Source organism: Drosophila willistoni (assembly GCF_018902025.1).
Source record: "Drosophila willistoni isolate 14030-0811.24 chromosome 2L unlocalized genomic scaffold, UCI_dwil_1.1 Seg196, whole genome shotgun sequence".
In the NCBI taxonomy this organism is placed as follows: Eukaryota; Metazoa; Arthropoda; class Insecta; order Diptera; family Drosophilidae; genus Drosophila; species Drosophila willistoni.
This window is the reverse complement of record NW_025814048.1, coordinates 1,268,550-1,294,673: the sequence shown is the minus strand read 5'-3', so window position 1 is coordinate 1,294,673 and position 26,124 is coordinate 1,268,550. Positions and strand designations below refer to the sequence as shown.

The following is a 26,124-nucleotide window of genomic DNA, read 5'->3' as shown; positions in this document are numbered from 1 at the left end:
TGGGATTTCGCTTTCACATACTCTGGCCACTCCGCCTCCCAGCTGTTCGCAAAGAAGAAGAACAACAATCTGATTTGCGACAAATTACTTGGAAAGAAATATGGTTTTAACCAAGGAAGAGCAGGAGCTAATCAAGCGCAAGCATGAGCAGACTCTGAAACTACGTACCGAGTTTCTGAAGCAAAGCTCGAATCCTTTCCGTCATGCCACTGGCGAGGGCGGCACAGTGGTAAGCAAGACTCAAATCCTTATGGGTTATGTCATCAACTCAAAATCGCTGAATGTTTTCACTTAATTTTCCTCTTTTTTTTAGTTCGATGCTGGTCTGGCTCGCTTCCAGGCCATGCGTGTGTCTAACTTTGAGCACTTTAAGCCCACGGGCAAATCCTTCCGCACTGGTCTCTTTGCTGTTGTGCTGCCCATTGTTGTCTATGCCTGGGCCCTAAAGAGTGAACGCGACGGACGCGAGGCGAAGTACCGCACCGGTCAAGTGGCTTACAAGGATCGTCAGTTTAAGTTTATTTAAACGGGTAATTTGGTTTTGTAGAGAAAATTAAAATGAATCACGAAATTATTGTTAATAAAAACTTGTTTATTTCTCCTCCATTTGCTTGTCTCGGGCAATAACAAAATCCTCGAACTTTACCATGTACGTTGTCCCCTTGTGCCAATGCGCAGAAACTTTGCAGGGCTGAAAATACGAGGAGAATGCAATAATTGTCAAATAATACGAAAAATATAAATAGTTTTATAGTTTTCTGACAACTTAGCAGCATACTAAATAATTCTGCAATTGCTATAAATAAAACTTTTATACTTACAAATCCGGAATGGGTTAAAACAGCCTCCACAATGCCCGCCGTGAAATTGGAGCAGTTTAATGAACTCTTATCCTTAGGGACACTTATAAAGGTATTGACAAGTGGGTCCTTTTCAATAATATAATAGGTGCGTTCATCATCATTGGCATGTTCTAGTTTCTCCGCCTCTTTGCCAAATAGATTTTTCCACACGGTTGTCTTCACAAAGAGAAGCATTTGGGTAAGTTTTGTTTCCCTCTTGGAGCTGCGCTCCCGAACAAAATACAAATCAATGATGCGTGTGCCCACATCCTGTCCCAAATCATGAAGTCTAGGTAAACACAGACACAAATTAGGAAATGTTCTAAATTTCATTTGAACTTACATTTACCTGGTCTGCAGTTCGGGCACTGTGAACACCCTGCTCTGGGAATACTGGACTATTTCGCTGAACAGCAAAGCTACAATGCTTTGCGATACCTCTGTCTTACCCTTGGACAGCGGACGATCGAGGATATTGCTGCGTGGGCGCATCGACGAGATTTTTAAAGCTTCCAATTTTTCCATCTTCCTTGCAATTATTCAGCTGGCCCACTAAACAAAACAATGATCAGAGTTGCCGTGTTGCGTAAAATTTAGTCAAGTCTGGCAGCTCTAACTGTCGATTAACCGATGAAAAAGTACGAAAAGGCGGGTGCGCTCTAAATTCAAACAGGTGAAACCTTAAAGATACCTTCATCGTCTTTTAAAAGTTTTACCCATGCTAATGCAAACAAGTTTTAGTTATTGTTTATTAAATTGTGTTTTTATTTGTTGGTATTTTTCTTGTTCACATTTTCAAATACATTTATATGAATAAATATATCATTTATTTTAATTTAATTTTGTTTTTTTTTTCCATTTTCTTTTGTTTTTCATTTATTTTATTTTGTTTTTTCTTTTAATGCCATTTTCCTTTACGTTTTCTTCTCTGTGTTTATTTATATTTATAAAACAAAATTGGAAAATTGTGAAATTGTTTTGTTTTTTACTTTTTCTAATAAATAAAATTATGATTTCATTTTGTTAGCTATTTTAAAAACTTGGATGAATATTGAAGTTTTGCTATTGTTTTGACTTGTTAGGCATTTGTTTTTGTTGTTATTTTTATATTTTGTTTAAATTTAAATAATAAACATAATTTTAAATTATACATACATATTTAACATTTTGTACTTCTTGTTGTTGAGTGTTTTTTTATATTTTTTTACTTTCTTTTTAGTTTTGGGGACAAAAATGTAATGCTGGGGGATTCCCAGCCGAGAGCAAGGTGATGATGTCGGGGGTCGGGACAGGTAGGTAGATAGGAGGGGGGGTTTCGGTTCTGCATTTTGTTACTAACAATTGCCCACTTTTTGTGTTTGTTTGTTTTTATATCTTAATGTGTTTTTGCACAACCTTTGCTTATTTTTGAATAAATATGCGATTTTTTTTTGTTTCTTTTATATGATTTTTCTTTCTTTCCATTTTTCATTTGCTCACTTTCTCACTGACTTAGTACAAGTACAACAATAATTATATAGTAAGAAATAAATTAATGCTCTGTTTTTTTTTATTATTTATTATTATTATATTTATATATATATAAATATATATATATATATAGCTGCATATATGAGTTTGTTGAAAACACTTAAATTTGTTCAAATGCCTTGGGATTTTTGATAATTTTTTAAATTATCAAAACTTCTAGCATTTGCTTTCTGTTTCATCGATTTCAAATCACAAATTGTTTTTTTCCTTTTTTTATATTTTGTTTTGGTTTGCAAAAAGCTGTCAGAAACCTCCAGGCTAAGTCTCTTGACCACTCTTAACTCATTTCGTTTTGTTTTCATTTTGTTCATTTTACTATGTATTAGAAATAAATTTTCAAAATTAATTATTTTTCATTTGCAGTGGTTCAAAAGAAATATTTTGAATCTTCATGAGCCCTAAGAAGAGTCAAAAACATTCTTTTTGCTTAAATTCAACATAAAAGTTATTAACAATTTTCGATAACTAAACAAGTTGGAAGTGAATTCGCTTGGCGAGTTCATTGAACTGGCCAAAATATTAAGCCTGGAAGTTGGCGGTTTTTCGCACTAAGTTGTTTAAACAATTTGCAATTCTTAGGATTAAGTTTTCCTTTGTGTTTATGTGTTTGTGAGTGTGTGTGTCTGGTTGTGTTTTACATTTATGTCATTAACTATTTCATTTTGTTTTAGTAATTCTTTTTGTTTTTGTGTATTTTGTGTGTGAGTTTCTTTGCATTTGCGCTTTGAGTTGTCAATATTTTTGTTTCTTTTTTTACTTTTCTTTCTTTAGTTTTGTTTGAGCGCCTACAGAAAATCGCATTTAACTTCATTTTGTTTCGTTACATAGATTTCGATTTCTATATTTATATATATAACTCTTTCTCTTCATTGCCTTTGCCTAGGCTGTAATACTGTTCTCCAATTTCGAATTGTTTAAACAAACAAAATATAAAAAAATAGACACATTTATATATAAATATATATAACTAAAACAAGAACAAGGTTTATAAACAATTGTTTTGTAAAGTAGCAAATGAAAATTCGAAATCCTAAATAATTTAATAATTACAACAAACAGGAAAAAAATAGAGAAACAAAATAGCCTGGTTGGTTGTTGTTTTTTTTTCTTTTGTTTTTAGGTTGCTTTATACAAAAAAACTATAATTAAAACTTATATAAATTACAATTAGAAACCAGAGGGCCGGATTAAAATCGATCATGCCGAAGTTATATACCCGTGCAAATAAATTTGTACTGCCCGATACCTAGAATGTCGGAAAATTAACAATATTGTTCAGTTTATAAACCAGTTTAAGTCATTATAATCTTTTAAATTAATCTTCTTATTCCTGCCGAGCTATTGACAATATATTTGGCAATGCCTTTAACGGATAACTATATTCTATTGATACGGAATCGGCGATTCCCATAACAGAAGATTTGCAGAATATGAATGGAGGTAAATTAGGAATACTTTGTACGATCGGCATACTTTGTGATTCGCAGGGGTAAAAAACTAAAACGATTATAAAACATATCGAATACAATCATAAAATCCTCTGATGCTTCTCATGCATTTAAATATATACAATAAATTATGGCAAAAATTCAAATGGAGTATACTAGAGAAATGTTAAAAGTCATACGAAATGAAACAATGCAATTGAAAAACACGAAACAAGTTGTGTCTATTCGAATTGCATTGTTTCATATCGTAGAATTCGAACGTTGAAGAGCTCTTTTCCAAAAGTGCTTAGGGTTGTGTAAAAACCGAAAATTGAAAAAAAAAAAATGGGGGATAAACAACAAGTGGAAAATGCATTTTCATTTCTAAGCCCTTCGAAAAAAGAGACTCTTTAAATCACTTTTTTGAAGAATAAGCAAACTGAAGCGTAAACTTGTGATCTCTTCTAGAACAATAAACGTCCGTAATCATTTTGCGCCGCCTTATTACCCAAAGGATGCAGTGGCTGCTGCTGATGCTGCTGCTGCATTAGATATGGCGGCGGTTCTTGGGGAGCTCCCAAACTATGTGACAGCTCCCAGTTGTAAAAGTGCCGCTCAGATTGGGTTTGCGTTTGGGATTGACGCTGCTTGAGACGCCACAGCTGGCGCCTGTAGTTGCTTTGATCCGCATCCGGATGCTGGTGGTGGTCATTATTATTCTTTTTAAATTGGCATTGGTGTTGGAATTGGAATTGTTGGTGGTGGAGGATTGGTGGTGGTGGTGGTGGTTCGCTTCTGGGCCTGGGGTCGTCATCGTACTGTCCTTGCAATCTGGCCTCCAAATGTCAGACATGCGGTTTATGCTGACCACCGCAAATGCCGCAATGGATGCCCATCCAGTGGCAGGCCCGCAATGGCGGATAACACCACAAGCAGGGCACGAACAGGGATAGCAGCGCCAGGCCCAGCCAGCGTTTGGTGCAACCGGCCTCGCTAACGCTGCACTCGCAGGGATGCTGTGCCGTCTCGCCCTCGGCATCGCTCATGCAATGATAGATCATGCAACGGGCACAACCCATTCCCGAGATGCACTCATAGCCACTGCGAAACGGATCCGGAGCAAACTCGCATACACCACGTCGATTGAACTCCTCGCTATACAATTCGTGACAGTAGCGACAACGCAGGCGTGTCTCCTTCTTGAGTATATCCGAAACATTTGGCTTATGCAAGGGCTTTCCACCACAACCACCACCACCGCCAGCTGTGGCCACTGTCTGGGCCGCTGCCATGGCCTGGGCCGCTTCCAAAGCATTGCGCTTCTTTAAAGCGCTAATCGATTCCCGGCGAGCGTTCAAAACTTGTGCACCCACCGGCTGCTCCACCACCGGATAATTGTATTCATGATGCACTGATGTTAGAGTCACATACGAGTAGTTCTCGCTGGGTGCAATCTGACCAGCCGCGGCGGCAGATGCCGGCGGTGGTGCGGCTGTGGGTGGTGGGGCATCTGTTGCTGTTGTTGTGGCCGTTGTTGTAGTTTTGTCCGTCGATATGTAGTGTATGGTCGCTGCAGGTAGCTTCTCTGAATCGGAATTGTTGCTATAGCTATCCTTATGGCGATCGCTGACGCTCTCTAAAGAAATAAAATCGAATTGAATAGGCATTAGAATTCCGTCCATTGAGAAACAGAAGTTCCTTAACTTACTGTGACTTTTTTCGCTGCCCTCTGGGCTTGAATGTATTTTTTGTAAACTTTCGCTTTCCACAGGTAAGTCTAGGGTCTATGCAAATAAAGAACATAATGTTTACAATCAAGTTTATATACATCCTTAAGGACTTTAGTGTGCTTACCATGAATACATCATCTTCACCAACCGAATCGTATTTGGTCAATGGTGGGCATATAATAGTGGGATTCGATTTGGCCAGTCCTATAGAAAATATATAGAAATTGAATTTAAATACATATGCATATTGAAAGAATGTTTAACAAAAACTTCAGACACAAAGCGTATTATGATTTAAAAGCTTTTAAAGTGGAAAAGAACATTGAAAGTTTTAAATAGAGTGTTTTAAAAGCCCATTATAAAAATTGTTTGTGTCAACTAATTTCTTAGATATGTGCTGGGAATTTTAGTTATTTTAATAAGTTTCAACTAGCACAAATCCTAGGATTTAATTTTGGTTTTTAGAAATTAATTCCTCTCTAAAACACTTACCAATTTGATTTTTATTTTTTTTTTTTGTTAAGATTTTAAATTGGAATTTTTGTTTCGATTTATTTTTAGCAGTAGACAACAACAAATTGCAAAAATTCCAATGGAATAATTATTTGTTTTTGATTTTGTTTTGCGAGTAGAGCATATAAGATATACGAAAAAGTTTTGGTTTTGATTAGTAAACGTAAGCAAAGAAGGCTACAGTTGGGACATTTTTGGTGAACGGAGGACGAAGAGGAGGGCTAAACTAAACTAAACTAAAACTAAAACTAGACTGGACTATTATAAAGTAGTAAGAGCAAAGTAGAAGTTAAACATTAAAGAGAAGCAGATGACAAATGAAAGCGTTTTACTAGGCATGCAACTAGTGGGTGAGTGATGGAGAACTGAATGGAGTGATTTCTTTCTAGGATTAAGATTTTACCATCAATTAGTTCATTATAAGCACGCAGCACGCCCTTATCAAAGGCTCGCGCATCGGCGGCCGTTTGAAATGTGAGGCCATTCCGCTGTTTGCCAGCGCGCCAATGATGAAATGTTGGCATTACTTTGTAATACTTAAGATCACGATTGATGATACAGCTCAATATAACCTGCAATAGAAGTGGCATATTATTATTTGTATCTAGGACAATATTATAATGCACGAGAGCTTACACTCTGATCGGAGATTCTCTGCCCATAGATGATGTAGTCATGACCCGATGCCAATGGGGATAGCCTGGCACGTTTACGTATGGAAACATTTGCCAGGCCACCCCCGGCCAGCGGGAGCCAGCCCTCGGTACTCTCGTCTCTAGTCATTACCTGTGCGCGTACTGTAACTAAAAAGTCGCTGTAAAGAAAAAAAGAACAATGATTCAAATATTAGTACAAGTATAAGAATTGAGTTAAGTAAATTGAAAGATTTAGCCAAAAGCTTCGGACCTAGTGCTTTTTCCATCCCAAACTATTCATATAAGGTTAGTTATTATAATTATTTATAAGTTTAAATATATTTAAATTATTGAAGGTCTCAGAATAATGTAGGGTAATATAAATGTTTTAAACACTCAGTCTACAAGGTCGAAAAAAAATCAATTTCAATTTTATGTGAAAGTTAAGTTATCTAACAAAAGTTTTAATGCTAGCTTTAAAGACTTTCCGAATTAAAAATATAGGAACTATATCAAAACGGTTTGTAACTTAAAATATGCAAAAAGAAATATGAAAAAGCAGTTCATGAATTCGCTTTTTGAAACGGATAAATAAATTTCGAAATGTTCTTTCGGTAAAAAATAATCCTCGAAGCAAACCTTGTTTGTAGAAAATTGTTGAATTAGTAAGGAAGCTATAGATTTAATGAAAAATAAAACTTTTCCGGCCTATAACATATTTTATGGAATAAACATCCATAATTTTTAACCTTTGTAGTTAAATGTAGTTAAATAGTTGTAGTATTCAAAGCTTTTTTAAGAACCGTTCTCGAAAACATACATATATAAACTTTTCAAATCTTGTGTATTTTATGTAAGATTATATTAAAGAAGATTTTTTTAGGTCTAAAAAAAGTCAATAAAACTTGTATAATTAGAGCACAAAATCGTTCTACACCCGTATTAATTACTATCCATATAAAAAAAACAAAGGCTTTGCCAGGATTGACCATACTTTGAGATGGTATATAGAAAGTTAGAACCCTAAAGGATCTGAAATTTAAACACTTACATAATTTTGAACATATTACAATGTTAAAAATTCCTGCTAGAGGTTAATGAAACTAAGCAAAGTGGCTAAAAGAAAATTTCCTTAACAATCTTGAACCACTTGAACTGAAAGACTCTGTATACACTATATCACAAATTACCTGCTCGATCGACGTTTTAAACTTAGTTTGGTGTAGGCAGCCGATGTTGCCATTATTATAATATTGCTATTGAGAATGTTTGGCAGCGACTGTGGTCGAGCAAGGACATTGTCTTGGCTCTATATCTTCTCGTTTGGCTGGATAACTTAAAAGTGTCACTAATTTGGCTAATTCAATTTTTTGTGTTTTTTTTTTTGGAAGCCATATACGATGAGTAGCAAAAAAAAAAAAAAAAGAGGCTGATTTCATCCACCCTAAGCTAATGTTTGACTAAAAATAAAACTCCAACAACAACAACAAGTCCTTCGATTTAAAAATACACACACACACACAATAGAGAGGTGTGTGTGTGTGTGTGTGTGTGTCTTGCATGTATTACAACTTCCGGCTTGGTAGATTCATTCTTGACAATTGTGGCAAGAGGGCGGAGGAAGGCTACCGACAGCAACTCCATTTCTCAAGCCTTATGAATGGGGCAACACACACACACACACATACGATACACAATCACACACATACATAGGGACTATTCCAGGGCACGAAACCAGTCCAAGCAGCAACCTGCGCAGAAGTTTCAACATTGGATTTTTTTGTTTTTTTGTGTTGCTTCTGCTGTTGCTTCTCTGTCTGCCTTTTTGGAGTTTCTTGTTTTGTGTCCTGCGGAGTTACTCAATGAAAAAAGCTTTAAGGGAAGAAGGGAAGGGAAAGACACAGAAAGAGAGAGCGATAGTTGTTGAGCAACTCCTTTTTTGGGTGTGTGTGCCTGTGTGTGTGTGTGTATACACTTGTCCTAGTTTCGTCAATTTTACAGAATGAATAAACGACAACGACGACGACCAACACGACGATGATGAGGATAAATGGATGATGACGATGTTGGCTTATGGCTATTATAATAATGATGATGATGATGATGGTGACGCCGTTGCCGCGCGCATTGCATACAGGACATGTCAAGGACTGACTGCTCTGCTGGCCCAGGCACTGCATTGCTATTCATTCGGTGCCTCTCTCTCTTTACCAAGGTGAGGCAATGGCGGCAACGACGGCGACAACGTCAGCCAGCCCAAGGATAAACTAAACTTGGTGAATGAAAACCCCAATCCCAGGGTTGCCACACACACTCACTCACACACACACACACACACACACACACACACACACACACACGTAAAACCCAAAAGGAGAGGCTAAGAAGAACAGATATTCATTCTTTTTTGGAGTTGCCACCTAGAAAAATAGATTTTTAAGGGTGTTGTCAATGAGAATAAAATATTAAAAAAATACCAACAACTCCAATGACAATGAATATATCAAACATATACGAATAAGAGAGGCAAAACGGGAGTGTTAGTGAGCTAGAGAGAGAGAGAGGGAAACAAGAGCCTGCCTCAAGCAAAAACTAAAAGTCTATCAAAAATTTTTAGGTTTTTTTTTCTTTCTTTCTTTCTTATGTGGAAGCAGCTCTCGCAAATAATATGGGGGGACAAACGGCGCATGCGTGGGAAATTAGAGAAAAAAACGAAATGAAGAAGAAAATGAAAGAAAGGGCAGCCAGCTAGAGCTCCAGTTTGTATGAATGAATGTATGTATATGTAGGTGTTTTTTAGCCACCCACTCAACCACATAGCGACAACAATAAAAGTTTCACTACACACATACACATACATATATATGAAACCTATATAGATTGTGTGTATATATTTTCTTATAGTTAATAGTTGGTGTGGCCCGTTTGTCTATTGTTCAAAGAACGCCAACGCCAGCAGCGTCATTTTGCAGTTGTCGTTGTTGCTGTTGTTGTAGCTGCTTAAAGTCGCTTCTGAATATGAATATGAGTAAAAGTAAAAGTAGAAGTAGTGAGTGTGAATATGACTATAACTCTGACTTAAGCTAATTCGAGCCAATCCATGGGCTATCTTCAGATATGATATTATTTGAATCCTTTTCTAAATCTTTTCTTCGATTTTACAAAACTAATGAAAATCATAACCAAGAAATATCCTTTATGAGAATCAAAGAGCCTATTACTTAGTAGTCAAACCCTTTTGTTTATTTAAGTATTAAGATTACTAATATTGAACATTGTAAATTAATAAATAACTATCATTTATAATGGTAGGAATATTGGCGAGACATTTAAAAGGAGAATTCAACGTTTATTTAATTTGATTGACAAACATTTTTTTTCTAACAAATTTGTTGTACACAATGTAAATTAAGATTTACAGTGTAGAGAACAAAGCGAATTAAAAAATGGTTGTTTTTTCACTCGTTGGTTTACTTTATGTGTTATATCTTCAAAAAGTTTTCAATAATATTACTCATACGCCTCGTGGAATACTTCATCTTAAGTTTTTTGACCTTACTGGTTTATTGCAAATTTTCAATAGTAAATAGTTTAGCAATTTGTAAATAATATTTCACGTTAACTTTTTAATTTACAACTTTTTTACGTTAACTTGTCAAAATTCTTAGAACATTTAATCCAAAAATTTCAAAATATGTTTCATTCATCCGAAAATGTGAGCATCATGAAGAGGTTTTTCTATGAGATTTTTAAGATAGAGGTAAAACTATTTAAAAATGATTTCTAAAATATTTCCTAGACTTTTTATTTATTATTCATATTTATCAAAAAATATTCCAACTTATTTTTGACTTGATGTTTTATAAAAGCCTTGTTAAAGAGCACCCTATTTTTTTTCTATATGATGAAGACATTTTTGTATATTAATTCATTATAGAAACGGAATGAAAAGAGGCAAGACATGAATGAAAACTATACACAACAACCTTGGATGTGTAAATGTATGTGAGAGAGTGTGTGTGTGTGTGTCTGGTGTAAATACTAAGGGAAATGGGAGGAAAATAAAACAAAATAATAAAAAGAATTAAGAGAAACAGAGACAAACCAATGAGAGTGACATCATGCAATTCAATTGCAATTTTGCCTCACTGTATAGGGAATACAGGATACATAAAAGACATACGCATACACATACATATACAGAGATATGCATGCATATACCCTACATACATACAATGTATCTATGTATCGCTATTTGGCTTTACAAGTGGCAAAAGGAAAACAATTAGATTCTAAAGGGGGAAGGGGAAAAGAACGTATCGAGGCCGCCCGTCTGCCCGCCCGCCACTCTGTCTCTTTCTTCACCCTGTGGTTCTGGTGGCGACGACGGCGTTGGCGTACCATTTCATTCATTAAATGTGGCGACAGACAGACACTGTGGAGACTTGACCGTCCGACCAGAACCAACGACAACAACAACAAAAGAAAAAAGCGAATATAGAATCAAATAGAATAGAACCAGAGTCCCCGAGCATGGACAAATAAAATGACTCACAAGTTTCATTCATTCATGCTTGGCTCTCGCCTTCATTCAAGGGGAAGAATATAACAAAAAAAAAAACTTAAATGAAAAGGCATTTGCAAAAAATGAAAATAAATTAAACACAATTAAGACAGACAGCCCCAAAAGACAGAGAGGCTGTTGAAATGGGGCAGGTGTAGGGAAAGAGAAGGGGTGGGGACAGGGGGAACGCCATGTCTCGCTTTAACTTCATGCTATCTGGCAACTCTGCTCCGTTTTGTGGAGTCAAGCTCGACTTTAAAGTTTCGAGTTTAATGTTTGCTCTCATTTAATAAGTCTCTTACCTTTCATGTTCTGTCATGGTTTGTAATCAGAAAGATTCTAATATAGCAGCGTATAGTGTCGGTGTTGTTGTTGCTGTTGTTGTTTATGGTGGCAAAATACACCATGATTAAAGCATAAAGACATTCAGATCTGCTGCCTGCACAAACTTTCCACAAAAAAACAAAAACAACAACAACACACAGCAGCAGACGTCGTGATGAAGATTTTCCTTTTTCTTTCTCTCTCTCTCTCTTTCTCTCGTTCTCCCTGCCTCTTTCTGGTTTTCTGTGCTGGGGCTGCTGCTGCTTCTTCTCTTTTCTTCTCGTTTGGTGGGGCGCTGGAGCCTAGGCGCTATGGGGAGCTGGTTGGATTGAAACTTGCTGCTGCGGTCTGTATTTCGTTTTAATTTGTTATTACATTTGGGTTTAACTTTTCGTTTTATTTTTCAATTATTTCTTTGGCACAATTTAAACAGTTTTCTGTTTTGCTTTTCTGCTTGGCTGTTGTTTCATTTTATTTGCAAAAATTTTAATATTGAAGAGCACTTTTTTTCCCCAAATATGTGTTCCCCAATACACACAAAAACACAATCGATTTCATTTTCAAGAAGAAGAGAAATACCAAGTGTTGAAAACAACACTGTAATCGGCACATTTTACACTACTGAGTAAACTCCTAAGGGTCTTAGTAACTTACTCACGCTAGTGAGCGTGATAGATGGCGGCAATAAATGTTCAGAATAACTTTGGCGCTTAAATTAAAAAGTTGTGGATCCTTCTTAACACTGATACGATAAATTATGGATTTTAAAGTCTTTGAAGAAGATTAAAGTACGGCCTCATCTTTAAGCTTTGGTTTGCCGTTTATCGGCGTCCCGATTCAGTTGACATAAAACCACTAACCAAAGCAGACGGACTAAAACAGAAACAAAATAAAAATAATGATAAAACTCGGCTTTTGTTGCCTTATCATTGGCATGTTGACTGTGTTTCCGCTACGCGTTGCATCTGTGGGTCGTTACAATATCAGTTTTGCGCAGTTGGACCAGTGCCAAACCTATTTTATCACTGCCACGTCATATGCGTACAATGATTTCTTCAAGGTCAACAAGCTCAATAACAACAATGTCACGGACAATACTCGGCTCCATTTGAAGTTTTATGTCATAGCCAATATGGATGCACATATTCTGCTTACCGTAATAGATCGACCACGCCCCAACGATGCAGTCTACGAAGTCGGTGAGGATTTATTATGGAATGCAAAGGACTTTATAATTCAATCATTATAATCGTTATCTATTGTCCATGATAGTCATTGGCGCTGGTGGAAATACATTCTCAGCCATTCGCACCATGATTGGAAGTCACAGAGTCTCGACTAATCAGGATCACCATTTGTTATCGCATTACGAGCCGACACCAATAGAAATTGTTCAAACAAAGGGTAATGATTGCCTGCTTAATTGCATCGGTGCTAATCTCGCATATTTACAGATGGCGATTTATCAGTATATATTCCGGGTTTCAAAGAAGAGCCATTGCTGCGGTACCATGATGATGCCGCCTTGCAAATCAACTATATAAGTTTCAGTAGCTTTGGGACGAACAGTGCACGGTGGTTTTACGACTGCCCATTTGATAACTCAGGTGATTTTGGAAAGCAATTTCCCATTTTTATATTTTCCTAATGCACTTTCTTCTTCATTTTGTAGGAACCAACAGCATAGATCAGGAGGAGCGTGCGAAAACAAAGGCAGAAGAGTTGTTGGATCTATTGATAATCAACGGTCAGAATAGCACTTTGCCTGCCAATCTCAGTTCCATAAAATTTCATTTCCAAATGCGTTCTCTGGCCTTTGATCAGCCGAGTGCTCTATTAACAACTCGTATGCAACTTTTGATGGTATAAACTAGACGCCTCAAAACCAATTGAAAGGCCTTATAAAACCTTAAACTCTTGCAGCATTGGCGTGATGAACGTTTGATATGGAAGCCAGAAGAGTTTGGCAATCTAACATCGTTTGAACATCCCGATCTCCAGATCTGGGCCCCACAATTGGCAGTTTTAAAGTAAGTTAAACGATTAAGAATTTGTTTTTTGAGTTAAATTCTTTGCTTTTTTTTAGTGGAGCCTTGGATTCTCTGGGTGGTGTCCTTAAAGGGTATGAATTGAGAATCTATGCCAATGGAAATATCACTCTGCTGGCCACTAATCTGGAGATAACCTCTTGGTGCGTGGATACTGCTCGTAATTGGCCAAATGAACGTGTCATGTGTGATATTGAACTCGGTGTCATGGAGGTGGAAGATCGTTCGACTATATCATTAGTCTACGATCAACAGCAGCGTCCACTGTCCCCCAATGAACATGTGAATACTCCATCAGCCTGGACTTTTGTGGAAATCGCCGTAGTTCATGTGGCAAATGATTCATCTAGACGTTATACCCCCAAATATATGCTGCAATCGATGAATGGTGATGTGGCCATACAATTCACCATGCAACGGAATAGTAGTTTCTACAAATTGGTTTTTGCCGTCCCATTGATTGGTAAGCCGAAGCTATGGGCAATGCTTTGACGAATTTTCATGATCTGTTTCTATCTTTTGCAGGTTGTCAAATCTTTATAGTTCTAGCATTTCTTATACGTTCAAATCGACGGGGTGCCTTGTTACTTATAGTTTTTCTAATCACCGCCTGGGGTCTAATGCTACTCACCCGTCATGCCTCGACCCACTATGTTCCTCCATTGAGTAAGAGCCTCTTCGAGCATTTTCTTGATTATCCTTTGACTTGATCATCTTGTTTTTGTAGTGGCGGCCTATCAGGATATTATGCTCATTACTGTTTATTGTTATCTATTGCACATTGCCATTATATGGCTGGTCTTTTATCCCCCACGAGCCAAGGCTCCATCCTGGTTGCTAAGTATCCTGAATTCGAATCCGTTGCGCTTTATTCTGGGTCTTCGTTTCATGGATGTAAGTCTTGAATGAAATTCATTGAAAATTTGGGACTCATATAAAGTTTTCTTTGGTGTTTTTCAGTCTACGGATTACTGTGATGTCCTGGAGAAACCATGGCGTCATTTGGCCAAATTACTCAACAATTTAAGTTTCATCGTTGTTAGCATTCTGCTGATTGTCATTAATGTAATAGGAAAAATTTGAAAAAATGAAAGTTTTTCCTTTTATTTGCAATAGAAATTAGAATTGTTGTGAACTTAAATAAATATCAAGTGCGGTGAAGAGTGAAAGAAGAAGCGTTGCATTTAATATATATTCGACTACTTTTGGGACAGTGAATACTATTGGGAAAACGTGCATACTGCTGTTGCTGTTGCTGCTAATCCTCGATCCTCATCTCACCTCGCTTAGTGATAACCATAGCCATGGTCATAGCCTCCCAATGTTATGGCTGGGGCAGCGTACGACTTGACCAAGGCGGGCGCAGCGTAGCTAATGGCGGGAGCGGCATAGGACTTGACCAAGGCGGGTGCAGCGTAGCTAATGGCGGGAGCGGCATACGACTTGACCAGAGCAGGAGCAGCATATGACTTAATCACGGGTGTGGCATGGGAAACAACCTGTGAAACGAAATGATCAATGATTTCGTCTTGAAGTAACAAAACTTTGCTAGTCATACCGAACTGAAGTGCGAGTAGCTAGTGGCCGCCGGAGTAGCTGCATAGGATTTGACAAGTGTGGGGGCGGCATAGCTAATGGCAGGAGCAGCATACGATTTGATAATTGGAGCCGGGGCAGCATAGCTGATGGCAGGAGCAGCATACGACTTGATGATTGGTGCCGGGGCTGCATAAGTAATGGCCGGAGCTGCATACGATTTAATTACAGGAGCAGCGGCGGCATAGGTAATGGCAGGAGCAGCATGTCCATAGCTGATCGCTGGTGCCGAATGTCCGTAGTCCAGAAGTCCTGGAGCAGCACTCGCCACTGCCAAGAGTGTGGTAAGGATCTGACGAATGGTCGATGAATAGATAACGCAGGATTATGTCGTCAGCTCCACTTACCAGTAATTTCATCGTGGTTTGGTTTATTATTCGCTTTGGTTCGAATGAGAACTGCAACTGCAAATGGATTGCGTGCATTGCGTTACTTTTATAGTCCAACCACCAAGAGTGCTTGGACAGCCAACAGCCAACATCTAACTGCAGACAACGGACAGACAGATGACTCGTCTAGATAGCCAGCCAGACAACGAATCTCGATCTCAGCATCAAGTAAACATTCGGACACTAAGCGGGCCAACAACACTAATTTGTGAAGTATCTGCTGGCTGCACAGTGCCTCAAAACTGGGCCTAAAAAGTGTGTCTTATGGAAGACAATAGACTGAAATAATAATGAATTGAATTTAGGAAAGAAATAAAGTCCTTTGACAGAATAAGTACACTTAAAAAGTTTTAGAAAGCTTAAGATCACGAGGAATTATTAAAACTGTTGGTAGTTAAGTGAAAGTAATGAAGTATTTTCATTAATAATTACTTTCCTTCCCTAACACAGCCTTTTAAAACATTTTGATACTTTAAAAAACAGTAATAATAAATTAGAACGTTCCTCTATATTTAAAAGAACGTCAAGAAATGATCTGGGAAGTCTTTTATTTTAAAATCAAGTATTAATGTCCACGGGTTATTTAAAGTTGTTTAAGTCTTTTTTAAATTAGAGTAATTCAAAAAGTTTTTCAAAGGTTTTCAAAAATGTGAACTTTAAGAGTCGGTTAATTTTTAAATGAACTTAATAAGGTTAATGCCTTACAGTTTTATCTTAAAGTCGTTAAATTGTTAAATAATTATAAAATCGGAAAATTTAAAAAAACATTTAAAAAGTAATTTACTTCAAGGATACATTAAAATAAAGGCGTTGAATTTGGAAATGTGAATAAAACTGAGTATATCGAGTATTTAAAAAAAAAAATTCTTACACGTATCCTTTACCCTTTTCATTGACTGATGCAGCACTGTGCCAAGTTAAAATTCAATTCTTGTTGTTGTTCGTGGCTAAATGATGACGCAACATGGACTACAACGACGTCGTCGACGACGACTTCAACTTGGCTTGGCTTGGCAAGGCAGACCACTTGCCGTCAAAGGCTGAGCTGCTTGTGTCAGGAAAGGCAGGTCAAAGATGGATTTGATTTCCACTTGGGACTTGGAATTAGAAAGCCTCGGCTAATTAAAAATTCTACAAAAATTAAAGTCATTTGACTGTCCTGCCACAATGTGTCCACCTCAACTAACCTTGTGACTAACAACTTAATTGGCCCAGTGGAGAATGAAGCTGAAAAATGTTGTTTAATTGTTCTCGCTAAATCGTTGGTGTCGCTCGAAAATGTCACCCAAAAAAACACAAAAAAACGAAAACTAAATTGCATAAGAATTGTTGTTATTTTTTAAGAGGTTTGGCCTGTGCGTTTATTGGCAAATAATCGAACGCCAAGTAAAGTAAAAATGCTGAGCTTCATTTTTATCAAATTCATTTGAAATGCCGCTGCGTGCCACATTTGACCATATTAATAGAAAAATTGTAGTTTCTGTTGTTCATATAGATTTATATGTATTTTCCTTCATCACTTTTATTGTTAAATAAATGCACTTATGGCCAACACATGTAAGCATTACATACACGTCTAGGAATAGAAGTATGAGGCGACGTCAGTAGGCCGAATGAATGCGTTTCGCCGGTTCGTGGGATTTTTTTGCTGTTTCAATTTAACCCTTGTGTTGGATCGATTAACCAAGTGTAAGTGAAATTTTATAATATTCTTTTTAGATATTTCTTATTAAATTTCTAGCCATTAAGAACTTGAAACTTAATAAAAGTATCTTAAAGAAATGAGTCTCCAAGTGCTTACAATTTTTTGTTCTGGTCAAACCGTTTTCATTAAAAGTCAATTCAAAGTTTAATGAAATACCCTTTAAGAGAATTATTTTTGATCAAATAAAATGTCAAGCACTTAAACATATTTAATTTTCACAGATTCCTATGCTTTGATAGCTTAACTAAGTTAACTTTAATTCGACTTACAATTAGATTTGTTTTGCTTTAGGAAATTGAATAAGTTTCTTGCTTTTTTTTATGCTTCTTTGTTATAAGGTTTAAATTTAAAAGGAGCTTAAGTCGGAGCTTCTCTTAATTCTTATTTCAATCTTGAATATGTTATCTAGGAATAGGAATAGGAATCAATCAACGGATCAATTTATTTAATGTAAAACGAAAAGAAAGCCCGAAAGAAGAGTAATTTGAGAGACTTTATCACATCATGGACTTGTCTCATGTCTAGCCTAATGGTTAAGATCCAAAAAAAAAGGAAAAACATTTGCTTTTCACAGCGTTTAACTGATGCTGACTATCTGTCTGCTCAAACTCTCGAGCTGGAAAATCTGCTGAGAAGTGGCCACGAACAACAACAACAACAACACCAAGACAGACACGACACCTGCGAATAGACGGGGTAGAGGCTAGTTCATGCATAAATCATGCCAAAATGCTGCTTGATTTATGTGAAATCTATTAGCAAACATTAACTCAACTGGCCAAATATATACCCCGATATATACTAACATATACATATATATATAGTAACAATTGTCTGTTAGTCTGTAATGTAGTACAATTGGATACGCCTGATCGTACTCGTAAATAAAACATTTCCATTTGCAATTTTCTTAGCTGCGAAAAATTACATTTCAAATTTTCAGTCACAATATAAGTACGATCAATTTACTTGGACTAAAGTGGTCTAAAGTGGTGACTAAGAAGGGTTGAGTGCAACACTCTAAATCATCATAATGTTCAATTACTCCTTTTTGTTTTTGCTTTGGTTTCTTTGGTTTGATTTTGGCCAAGTCAGAGCCAAAACGCCATTCGCCTTGCCACATTTGGTATTCATTCCGAAATTGGATGGCAAAGCGACTACGCCTAATTAACCACCATTGGCAACAAAGTTAAGTGAGAGGGAGAGAAAGAGAAAGAGATTCGATTACTCAATGATCGAATGCAAAGAATTTTGTTTTTTGGCTTTATGCTGCAAATATCTGGCATAGTAAGCATGTGCCACACGATGCGTATGCGTTATTTTTTGTGTCTGTTCAGAGTTGCAGATTCAATTAATTAACGCCGCTCGTTTTCGCTTGTTTGCTGAATTTGACTTGCAAATGGCAAGTCAATGGCAACATTTTTACGATGTGTAGCCTGAATTCATGAATGAATGTGACAGAGGGAATGAAATCGTTTCGAATCCGTAAACCAACTGAAGTTGCCTCTTGAAGTTGTTTGCAATTTGGCAATTGCATTTGGTCCAATGACAGTTTTTGTCGTTGGTCGATGTGGTGTAAAAACGTTTTAAAAGTTGTGTAATATTCATTGTTTTGTTGCCAAATCGAAATTTAAGTAAATAACCGTGTTTCAAATAAGAAATTATTGTTTTTGTTTTTCTTTTCAAAATTTGCCTAAGCCTGTCAGGAGTTTAAACCGGTTTAGGCCTTGGCTTAATTCGAATTTCTTAACGGAAACTCAACGAAACTAAAGTTGAGCTTTAAAGCCTGGCTAAGCTTTTTAACGAAGTTGAGCTAAGCTTTAAGTCTGGCTCTGAAACGGTTAACAAAAGCTCAATTGGTTGATCGTAAAATTTACGATATTGAAGCATTCTTTAATCCCAATCAATAACGAATAATTGATTGATTTAAATATAGATCAAAGTCAGTCGAGTTAATGACGTATGAAACGGAATGCACACAGATGAGTTCTCTCCACTCAGAGCCATTTTTCGTTGGCGGGGGTTGGCCCTGTCTTTCCCTCGTTTGACCTTAAAATCCAATTTTAAATGACAACCCAACCCCCATGAGCAGATTCTCACTCTGTTCGGCTGCTGCATTAAGTGGTCTTAAAATAAGATTTCATTGAATGCTCTTTAAATACTATTTGACAGGAGCCGCCCTGTTATTGCTGGCTAATTACAAGACAAGCACATGGAACACCTAGAGTTCCTCCCTCCCTGCCTCAGCCCCTGTCTGAGTCTACCTACCTACCTTACCTTTCAAATGAGTGTGCGTTGAAGTGCAGGTTAAGTACAGTTTGAAATTCAAGTTGCCTAATAACTTAAAACCCCAAGCAGCTTTAATGGCCATAATTCGTCTTTTTGGCCTATGACGATGGCTCGATGGGGTCTCTCTCTTTCTATGGCAGCCCACAACAACAGAAGATCGAAGAACTTCAAAAGGAGTGTCCATTGCATTGCTTCTTGTTGGTGTAATGCATTGCAATGTTGTTGTTGTTGTTGTTGTTGTTGTTGTTGTTAGTGTGTTGCTTGCAACAAACACTATTGACATTATTGATGGAAATTCTTTTGTGTATTGACGAAAACGAGGAAAGTAACGCGCGTGTGTGTGTGTGTGGGGTATGAGTGTTACAGTGTGCGTGAGTGTGTGCATATACTTAACATATCAAAGTTGTAATACCCTTTCTTTCTTGTCCATAAGTTGTTAAATGATTGACATTGATAATCAACTGATTAGTGATAGAAAATATATTACCATTATGTCAAAATAGTTTATGAAAAAGTCGTTACACTGTTCTGATTACCTTCAAATCTCTTAGGCATTACTCAAAAAGAGTTATTTATTGATTGACATTAATTACAATTTATTGTTAACTACTGAATTAGTAATTCAAATATCAGACAGTAATTTAAGAATGTTTAAACCTGTTATCAGATCGCTTTCAAACGGTTTTCGAAAGGTATTTTGGTTCAGTTTTCGAACTTGGTTTACTTAATTCTTAGAAAATTGTTTGGAAACTGCACTTGTAAGATTATTGATTTAGTTTTAAACGAATTTATTTGCATACCATGAGTTATAAATAAAGTTTCTAGAAATAATATTAACTGAATCCATTTTTTTTTCTTATTATTTTATGATATTTTTCTGCCTCGTGCTTGAAATGAAATTGTTACGAAATTCAAAGGAAAGTTGTAATTTTTTTAAGTAATACTAGAAAACTTGCTAATCTACCATACCTATATACTAAAAGTTAATACAAAAATAAATCGGATAACTAGCCCAAAAAACGACACAAGTACTTGAAATCAATAAAAAATACCAGTCCCAAAATAAATAGTATTCCTCAAAATCAAAGGATATGGAAAAAACGCGTAGTCATTGATTTTCTTTACTATTTTTGTCATTAAAAACAAGAGCTTACAGTCCTTATGAATATTCTGCTTCAATAGACCGAAATACCATACATCATTGATACAAAATACTTAAATTTTAAAGAAGGTCTCTTTTAAATGCCAGCAAGATTTCTAAAATATATCAAAGATGTTCAGGTGTTGCATCGTAAATTTTAGTTGAGTAGTAATCTGCCATCACCTTTGATATTTTATGGCGTGAAATCTCAATTAAGATAGTCGAAATTGGAGTAGATATACAGTGCTTAGCAAGTGTATACAGAATCGTGATAAGAAGGGACAGAAGCAAAGAACTTTGCTTAATTTTTCGGGGGCTTTTAATTAAAACTTAAGCATACGTCGACGATGGGTTTTATGTATATTAGAATTAGAGACCCTTCAGCCAACATAGGGTATATAAATAGGAAAGAAACAAGAGAAGAAGAGGCAACACGAGCCGCGGGGACTGTTTACCCTTTCTTGGCAGCAACTCGAAAGGCCTACTATACAGAATAACGTGGTCGCTTATGTGGACAGGTGCGAGAGCCCACTGTCTGCTGAGTGTTTGCCTCCGTTTGGTCGGTCTGTCTGTCTGTCCGTCTGTCTGTCTGTCTGGCGGTGTCTCTCTTCTACTCTGTTTCAAATGCAAGCCCACAATGCCCCTTCTAACCAGACATAGAGAGACCCAGGTGAATGCATAGGCCCAGTCGAAACAGTTATGCAAATTATACCCGAGGTCTTACAAGACTTTTCGGTCGGTTTTCTGTTTTGCTGTGTATTTAACGCCTAATACCCAAGTTTATGTCATTTAAATCGTTTGTTTAAGATGCTAATCGAACTTCTTCTTCAGCTACCGCCATATCAAATAACCCAATTCCACTTGACGCCATCTCCAACTCCAACTCTATCCCTAACTCTATCCATCCAACCTTTCTCTAATCAATTGGATAGCTTTTCGGTGGCTTTTTGGAAATTTTAGTAGCTTGAGAGCGGAAATCGGTTAGCCCTCCCGCAACATTTGGCCAAAAAAATTAAGTGCTCATTGAATATGCTAATACATAGGCCATTCAATACCTAACATGCATATCGGTTATGGTCCGATATCTTTTCATTCACTCAGTCAGAGGCGTAAACATCTCCTCTATTGTTTCTGCTCACAACGATTTAAGCCGCTTTATTCTTAGCAAATTGGCAGAACGATCTGCTTTTAATGATGGCCAAATACAATAATTTATAGCTGCTGCTGTTGCCGCTGCTGCGATTAATTTGCCATAAATGTTGAGGTTTAAGTAGTCGACCAATTTTGGTTCAACAGGAAACCAGTCGAACTGAGTGAGCAAACTATGGAGAGTGTTTTTTGAAATGGTTACTAGTTAAGACATTTGTATACATAGAACCATAAATGGTAAGACTTTATATCAATGAATGCAAATTACATAAATGTGACAATAAAACACAAAATGATATTAAAAGTGGTTAGCAAAACTTTCTAGTTATTGTTATTTAATATGGTTTGACTTTCAAAATTAACTAAACTTTGCTTATAATTTATTATTAGTTTAAAGGCATCTTCTCAAATATTTATGGCATCTTTATGTGAACATATATTCCAAGGATATAGAAATTAATTTTGAGAATTTAGTCTCCCTATTTAACATAATAATTTCCTTAACTTAACTTTGATAGAAGCATCCTAAACAAAACTAGACTTTAATTCAGTTACTAGACTAAGCTAAGGATATTTTTGGTGTCGAAACATCAAATGTTCTAGAATTTGCATATTAGGTACACATTTGTTTCCTTCTTGGATTAATCATTTTGTTATCATTTGTGAGCTAGCAATGCACTTTATTACCTTGACATTTGCTTCATCCCACGGCAAGGAATTTGCCATTAATTTATCCCCGAAGAGAGAACCACGCATAGTTATGCTAAACCTTTGTCCTTTCAATGCGTTTAACTTTGACATTTGTGCTTACATTCTACTAGGCTCCAATATTGGCAACGACTGCAAGTTACCCTACATTAACTAGTTAGTTAATAGTAAGGAGAGTAAAAAGTGGGTAGTGACATAGCTGAAGAAAATGTTTTAATAAATTAGCAGCATTTTTAAAAGCATGATGCATCATTTTAAAGTCAGATCTATTGCTTATTAGTCGTCTCCACGATTTTGATTAGATTTCATTTATATTTAAAGCAAAAACTTTTTAATATTAGTCAAGAATATAAAATAAAGTGTAAAGAAATATTGTATTTATTGAATTAAATAGATTATTCATTAAAACCCTGCCTAAATATAAATAAAATGACTGAATAACCACAATCTTATAAAGAGTTTTCAACAATAGATTACAAATGACTATAATAATTACCCCATGATTGTGAGGAGAGAAGAAAATATATATAAAAAACACATTTAAAAAACCTTTGAATTAAATTATTCATATTTAATATAAATCATATGTGAATGAGTAATATTTGAAATGGCGTTTTATTTCTTCTAATCTATATTGTTTACTAGAAGATTTCTGATTTTCAAACAGTTTAATGTAGTTGTAATGCGAATTTGTACAATTAGTTAGCTGAAGGGTCTCCAAATTAGGAAAAATATAGTCGATTGATACTATGACAGATTTCATCGAAATATATCTGATAAATGAAATTTGATTTTATCTTCGACTGCACCTTAAGCTGATTGTATTATTTATGGGTGCATACCTTTACTTTATATCGCTTAGATGCCCCCGCAATGGAATCAATGTCAAACAGTTGCATTGGCCCCATATACCTTTATCGTCTGTGGTTATTTTCTGGTGTAAGCGAAACCAAAACCAAAAACCAACACCCACAATCAGAAAAAGTATCTTTCGCTCTCTTGTGGTTGTATCTTGTTTACTTTACACCGACATCCGATGGCATCCAACATGTTGGAGACCATATCACAGTGGAGCAGCAAAACAGCTCCAACGGCTCCAGCAGTTCCAACTGTTGCTTATTCATTCGAGAAACGAACGTCGAGCGAGTCGGACGTGTTTTTGAGCGCTCCAATCCCTCCAATCCGAGGCGAAACTGTCGAACCTCTCAGTGTGCATTTTTTATTACTTTAGCTATTTAAACACGCTTTTCTGTTTTGGCCTGTTGACTGTGGAGTGAAGCGAACGGAGTTGGTACGGTACACAGAGCATACGAGTTTTTCAAGTGTGTGTGTGTGTGTGTGTGTGTGTAGTTGTGCATTTCAACAAGTGTTTCAGAGTGCGAAACAAATAAAGCTAAAGCAAAGCAAAGCAACAAGCAAATGACAAACAACAAGAGCTAAAGCAAAAAAAAATACAACAACAAAAAAATCCAAGTTCGCTTAGCTTATCAGAGGGGCAACAAAAAATTAAATATATATATGTACATAAAAAAAATTATAAAAATATTTATAATAATAATGCAAGCAAAAGTTTACTTGAAATTAGAAAACCGCTTAGCTTGGCATTTCGTTTGAGTAAAAAATAAAAGTGAGAATTAAATGCTGATTCGTGAGAAAACATTTCATATTTATCAGACCAAAAAGCCAGACTATATTTAAGCCTAACTTCGGAGGAAAATTTATCCAAGATTTCCACAAATCAAAATAAACTTTAGAGCGATTATCAAACGATTTTCTCAGAGACTTTGTTTAACCCAGACCAACACACTTTGTAGATACTTTAATCAGTCTCCAAATAAAATCAACTTCAAATTGAACTGCAGTGATTTAACTGAAATTTTAGAATTAAACATTGTCATAACTGTCTAAAGTTGAGCTGCCTTATAGAGATCATCACTGGAGTCTCTGAAAATATTAAATATTGCTCAAGTTGACAGAAATCGGTCCAGGGGAATATAACACTCTGCCAGTTGCCCAAGAACCGATTCAATAACTATTACATTCGATCAATTGTTTGTGCATTCTGTGTCAATTGATTTGGATTTCATGGATTGATGTTTGACGCGAGACACTTTTGAAATTCGAAACGATTCGAAACCAATCGAAACCGACCCGAGGCAAAGCTCTTGAGCAAACGCCCTAATGTCAAGGTCTGGTCTACACTCTACACTTTGATTTCATGTTGGCTTAATGGTCTTGACCTCCATTGGTTTTACCAAATTACCTATAACTATAATTGATTTTTTCCTTCTCCCCTTAAAAGTGGATACAAAATTTTCTTTATCACCTAATTCAGCATATTTACCCAATCGAGATGCCTTTGAAATCTATTCACACTAATTGAAGTAATTATCATTAAAGAAAACAACCAAAAAAAGAAGAAGTTATATCTACGTGAAGCCCATAAAACTAACTTCAAATAATTAAACAAAAAGTAGTGTTAAAAAAAAAAATAAACTACAAAAGAGGAGGAAAAAAAATTAACAACAAAATAAAAAAAAAAAGTTTAGCAACCGACTTATGAATTTTCACAACAACTTGATGTTTGTAACGGATTTTCAGAAAACTTGGCAAAAGTTTATGGCAAATTTAAGTTAATTTTCCGTTTTGCCTTCTTGTTTTTGTTTATTTGTGTTATTTTTTTGGTCTCTTGCTACCGTAAAGCAACTGTGTATAAATTTTTTTTCGGAGAACGGACTTCCATTCTAGTGTGCCAATTGAGAGGTGAGTTTTGTGTCGTTTATTTATATTGTTTTTGTTTTTTTCTTATTTTTTGATTATTGCTAAATAATTTTGGATTAAGCAAAAACCTCAAAAATAATTGCATAGCAAAGCATATTTTGTGGTAAAGGCAGCAGCAGATGATTGACTTGACCCATCAACAGTTTTAGCAAAGACGGCTAAGAAGCCAATACTAAAGCCATTTATCTTCTCTTTGGAGTTGGATTTTAGCCACAATAAGAAAATTGTCCTTAGGCTGAGAGATGGCTATCTCAGGGAAAGTTTCGAAATTTATATATCAGAAAATTTAAGCTGTTAATTCTTGTGAAATATCATCTGACAATTAAAACTATGAATAAGTTTTGGCTTATGGTTCTTGAATCTTAGGTCCTCTACCATGAGGTCAATAAGCATAAGGTCCTGTAGTCTGAGAAATAGATTTTTTACACATAGTAAAAAATACTTCAACTAGTTTACAAAACGATGATAATTCACTTGATAGTTAAGACTTAATCGTAACTAAGACTTAATCGTAAGAGTCACATCGCCTTTTTATAGGATTTTCTCGTGTGTAAGTTTAAAGAAACCTCAGTGTAAGATACTCAAACGTTATTCAATTCTGATCTATTAATTTTTTGGTTTTATCTAAGAACGATCCACAAAAGTCCTTTTAGTCTTGTTGTGGACTCGTTTATTGCTTTGGATTATCTTGTCCTATCCAAAATTTATTCTATACATAAATATATGTATGTATATAGTGGGAAAATGAGGAAA

The 26,124-nt window shown here is 36.0% G+C and overlaps 6 protein-coding genes across 7 annotated transcripts in view; 3 read left to right on the top strand and 3 right to left on the bottom strand.

Annotated features, from left to right (window-relative positions):
* The first annotated feature begins 25 nt into the window (after nucleotides 1-25).
* On the top strand, nucleotides 26-606 carry LOC6639773. The gene is made up of 2 exons (XM_002062743.4): nucleotides 26-229; nucleotides 314-606. The coding sequence occupies exons 1-2, from the start codon at nucleotides 101-103 to the stop codon at nucleotides 524-526; spliced, it is 342 nt and encodes a 113-aa protein (XP_002062779.1). The 5' UTR covers nucleotides 26-100; the 3' UTR covers nucleotides 527-606.
* Nucleotides 572-1,416, bottom strand: LOC6639774 (trafficking protein particle complex subunit 5). Its single transcript, XM_002062744.4, has 3 exons — nucleotides 1,192-1,416; nucleotides 822-1,131; nucleotides 572-691 (listed from the first exon to the last, which is right to left on the bottom strand). The coding sequence occupies exons 1-3, from the start codon at nucleotides 1,365-1,367 to the stop codon at nucleotides 593-595; spliced, it is 585 nt and encodes a 194-aa protein (XP_002062780.1). The 5' UTR covers nucleotides 1,368-1,416; the 3' UTR covers nucleotides 572-592.
* Nucleotides 1,417-3,552: 2,136 nt separating this feature from the next.
* Nucleotides 3,553-12,109, bottom strand: LOC6639645 (sprouty-related, EVH1 domain-containing protein 1). Its single transcript, XM_002062745.4, has 6 exons — nucleotides 11,544-12,109; nucleotides 6,679-6,856; nucleotides 6,446-6,614; nucleotides 5,654-5,733; nucleotides 5,508-5,583; nucleotides 3,553-5,435 (listed from the first exon to the last, which is right to left on the bottom strand). Exons 1-6 carry the CDS (start codon nucleotides 11,558-11,560, stop codon nucleotides 4,645-4,647), a joined length of 1,311 nt encoding a protein of 436 aa, XP_002062781.4. The 5' UTR covers nucleotides 11,561-12,109; the 3' UTR covers nucleotides 3,553-4,644.
* A 177-nt stretch (nucleotides 12,110-12,286) lies between these two features.
* Nucleotides 12,287-14,788, top strand: LOC6639646 (neuronal acetylcholine receptor subunit beta-3). The gene is made up of 9 exons (XM_002062746.4): nucleotides 12,287-12,764; nucleotides 12,838-12,969; nucleotides 13,020-13,172; nucleotides 13,238-13,428; nucleotides 13,489-13,595; nucleotides 13,652-14,076; nucleotides 14,139-14,279; nucleotides 14,341-14,507; nucleotides 14,574-14,788. The coding sequence occupies exons 1-9, from the start codon at nucleotides 12,464-12,466 to the stop codon at nucleotides 14,694-14,696; spliced, it is 1,740 nt and encodes a 579-aa protein (XP_002062782.3). The 5' UTR covers nucleotides 12,287-12,463; the 3' UTR covers nucleotides 14,697-14,788.
* On the bottom strand, nucleotides 14,778-15,916 carry LOC6639647 (cuticle protein 16.5). The gene is made up of 3 exons (XM_002062747.3): nucleotides 15,557-15,916; nucleotides 15,172-15,501; nucleotides 14,778-15,112 (listed from the first exon to the last, which is right to left on the bottom strand). Exons 1-3 carry the CDS (start codon nucleotides 15,632-15,634, stop codon nucleotides 14,900-14,902), a joined length of 621 nt encoding a protein of 206 aa, XP_002062783.2. The 5' UTR covers nucleotides 15,635-15,916; the 3' UTR covers nucleotides 14,778-14,899.
* Nucleotides 15,917-25,101: 9,185 nt separating this feature from the next.
* LOC6639715 (cell wall protein AWA1) overlaps nucleotides 25,102-26,124 on the top strand; it is a 42,165-nt gene continuing 41,142 nt past the window's right edge. Inside the window, exon 1 of one of the 2 annotated variants that reach the window (XM_047010005.1) lies at nucleotides 25,102-25,353. The gene's annotated coding sequence lies outside the window, so the exon portion shown is untranslated. The remainder of the gene's footprint in view (nucleotides 25,354-26,124) is intronic. The other variant, XM_023181813.2, reaches the window with a different exon arrangement.

Excerpts from the sequence above, each read along its gene's own strand:
- LOC6639773 (XM_002062743.4), top strand. The coding sequence starts at position 101 with ATGGTTTTAACCAAGGAAGAGCAGGAGCTAATCAAGCGCAAGCATGAG. Across the intron at positions 230-313 it reads CTGGCGAGGGCGGCACAGTG|TTCGATGCTGGTCTGGCTCG; the intron begins GTAAGCAAGACT and ends TCTTTTTTTTAG.
- LOC6639774 (XM_002062744.4), bottom strand. The coding sequence starts at position 1,367 with ATGGAAAAATTGGAAGCTTTAAAAATCTCGTCGATGCGCCCACGCAGC. Across the intron at positions 1,132-1,191 it reads GTGCCCGAACTGCAGACCAG|ACTTCATGATTTGGGACAGG; the intron begins GTAAATGTAAGT and ends GTGTTTACCTAG. Across the intron at positions 692-821 it reads TTTTAACCCATTCCGGATTT|CCCTGCAAAGTTTCTGCGCA; the intron begins GTAAGTATAAAA and ends TCGTATTTTCAG.
- LOC6639645 (XM_002062745.4), bottom strand. Across the intron at positions 6,615-6,678 it reads AGAGAATCTCCGATCAGAGT|GTTATATTGAGCTGTATCAT; the intron begins GTAAGCTCTCGT and ends CTTCTATTGCAG. Across the intron at positions 5,734-6,445 it reads TTATAATGAACTAATTGATG|GACTGGCCAAATCGAATCCC; the intron begins GTAAAATCTTAA and ends TATTTTCTATAG.
- LOC6639646 (XM_002062746.4), top strand. The coding sequence starts at position 12,464 with ATGATAAAACTCGGCTTTTGTTGCCTTATCATTGGCATGTTGACTGTG. Across the intron at positions 13,173-13,237 it reads CTGCCCATTTGATAACTCAG|GAACCAACAGCATAGATCAG; the intron begins GTGATTTTGGAA and ends TTCATTTTGTAG. Across the intron at positions 14,077-14,138 it reads TTTTGCCGTCCCATTGATTG|GTTGTCAAATCTTTATAGTT; the intron begins GTAAGCCGAAGC and ends TATCTTTTGCAG.
- LOC6639647 (XM_002062747.3), bottom strand. The coding sequence starts at position 15,634 with ATGCACGCAATCCATTTGCAGTTGCAGTTCTCATTCGAACCAAAGCGA. Across the intron at positions 15,502-15,556 it reads AAACCACGATGAAATTACTG|ATCCTTACCACACTCTTGGC; the intron begins GTAAGTGGAGCT and ends ACCATTCGTCAG. Across the intron at positions 15,113-15,171 it reads GCTACTCGCACTTCAGTTCG|GTTGTTTCCCATGCCACACC; the intron begins GTATGACTAGCA and ends TTCGTTTCACAG.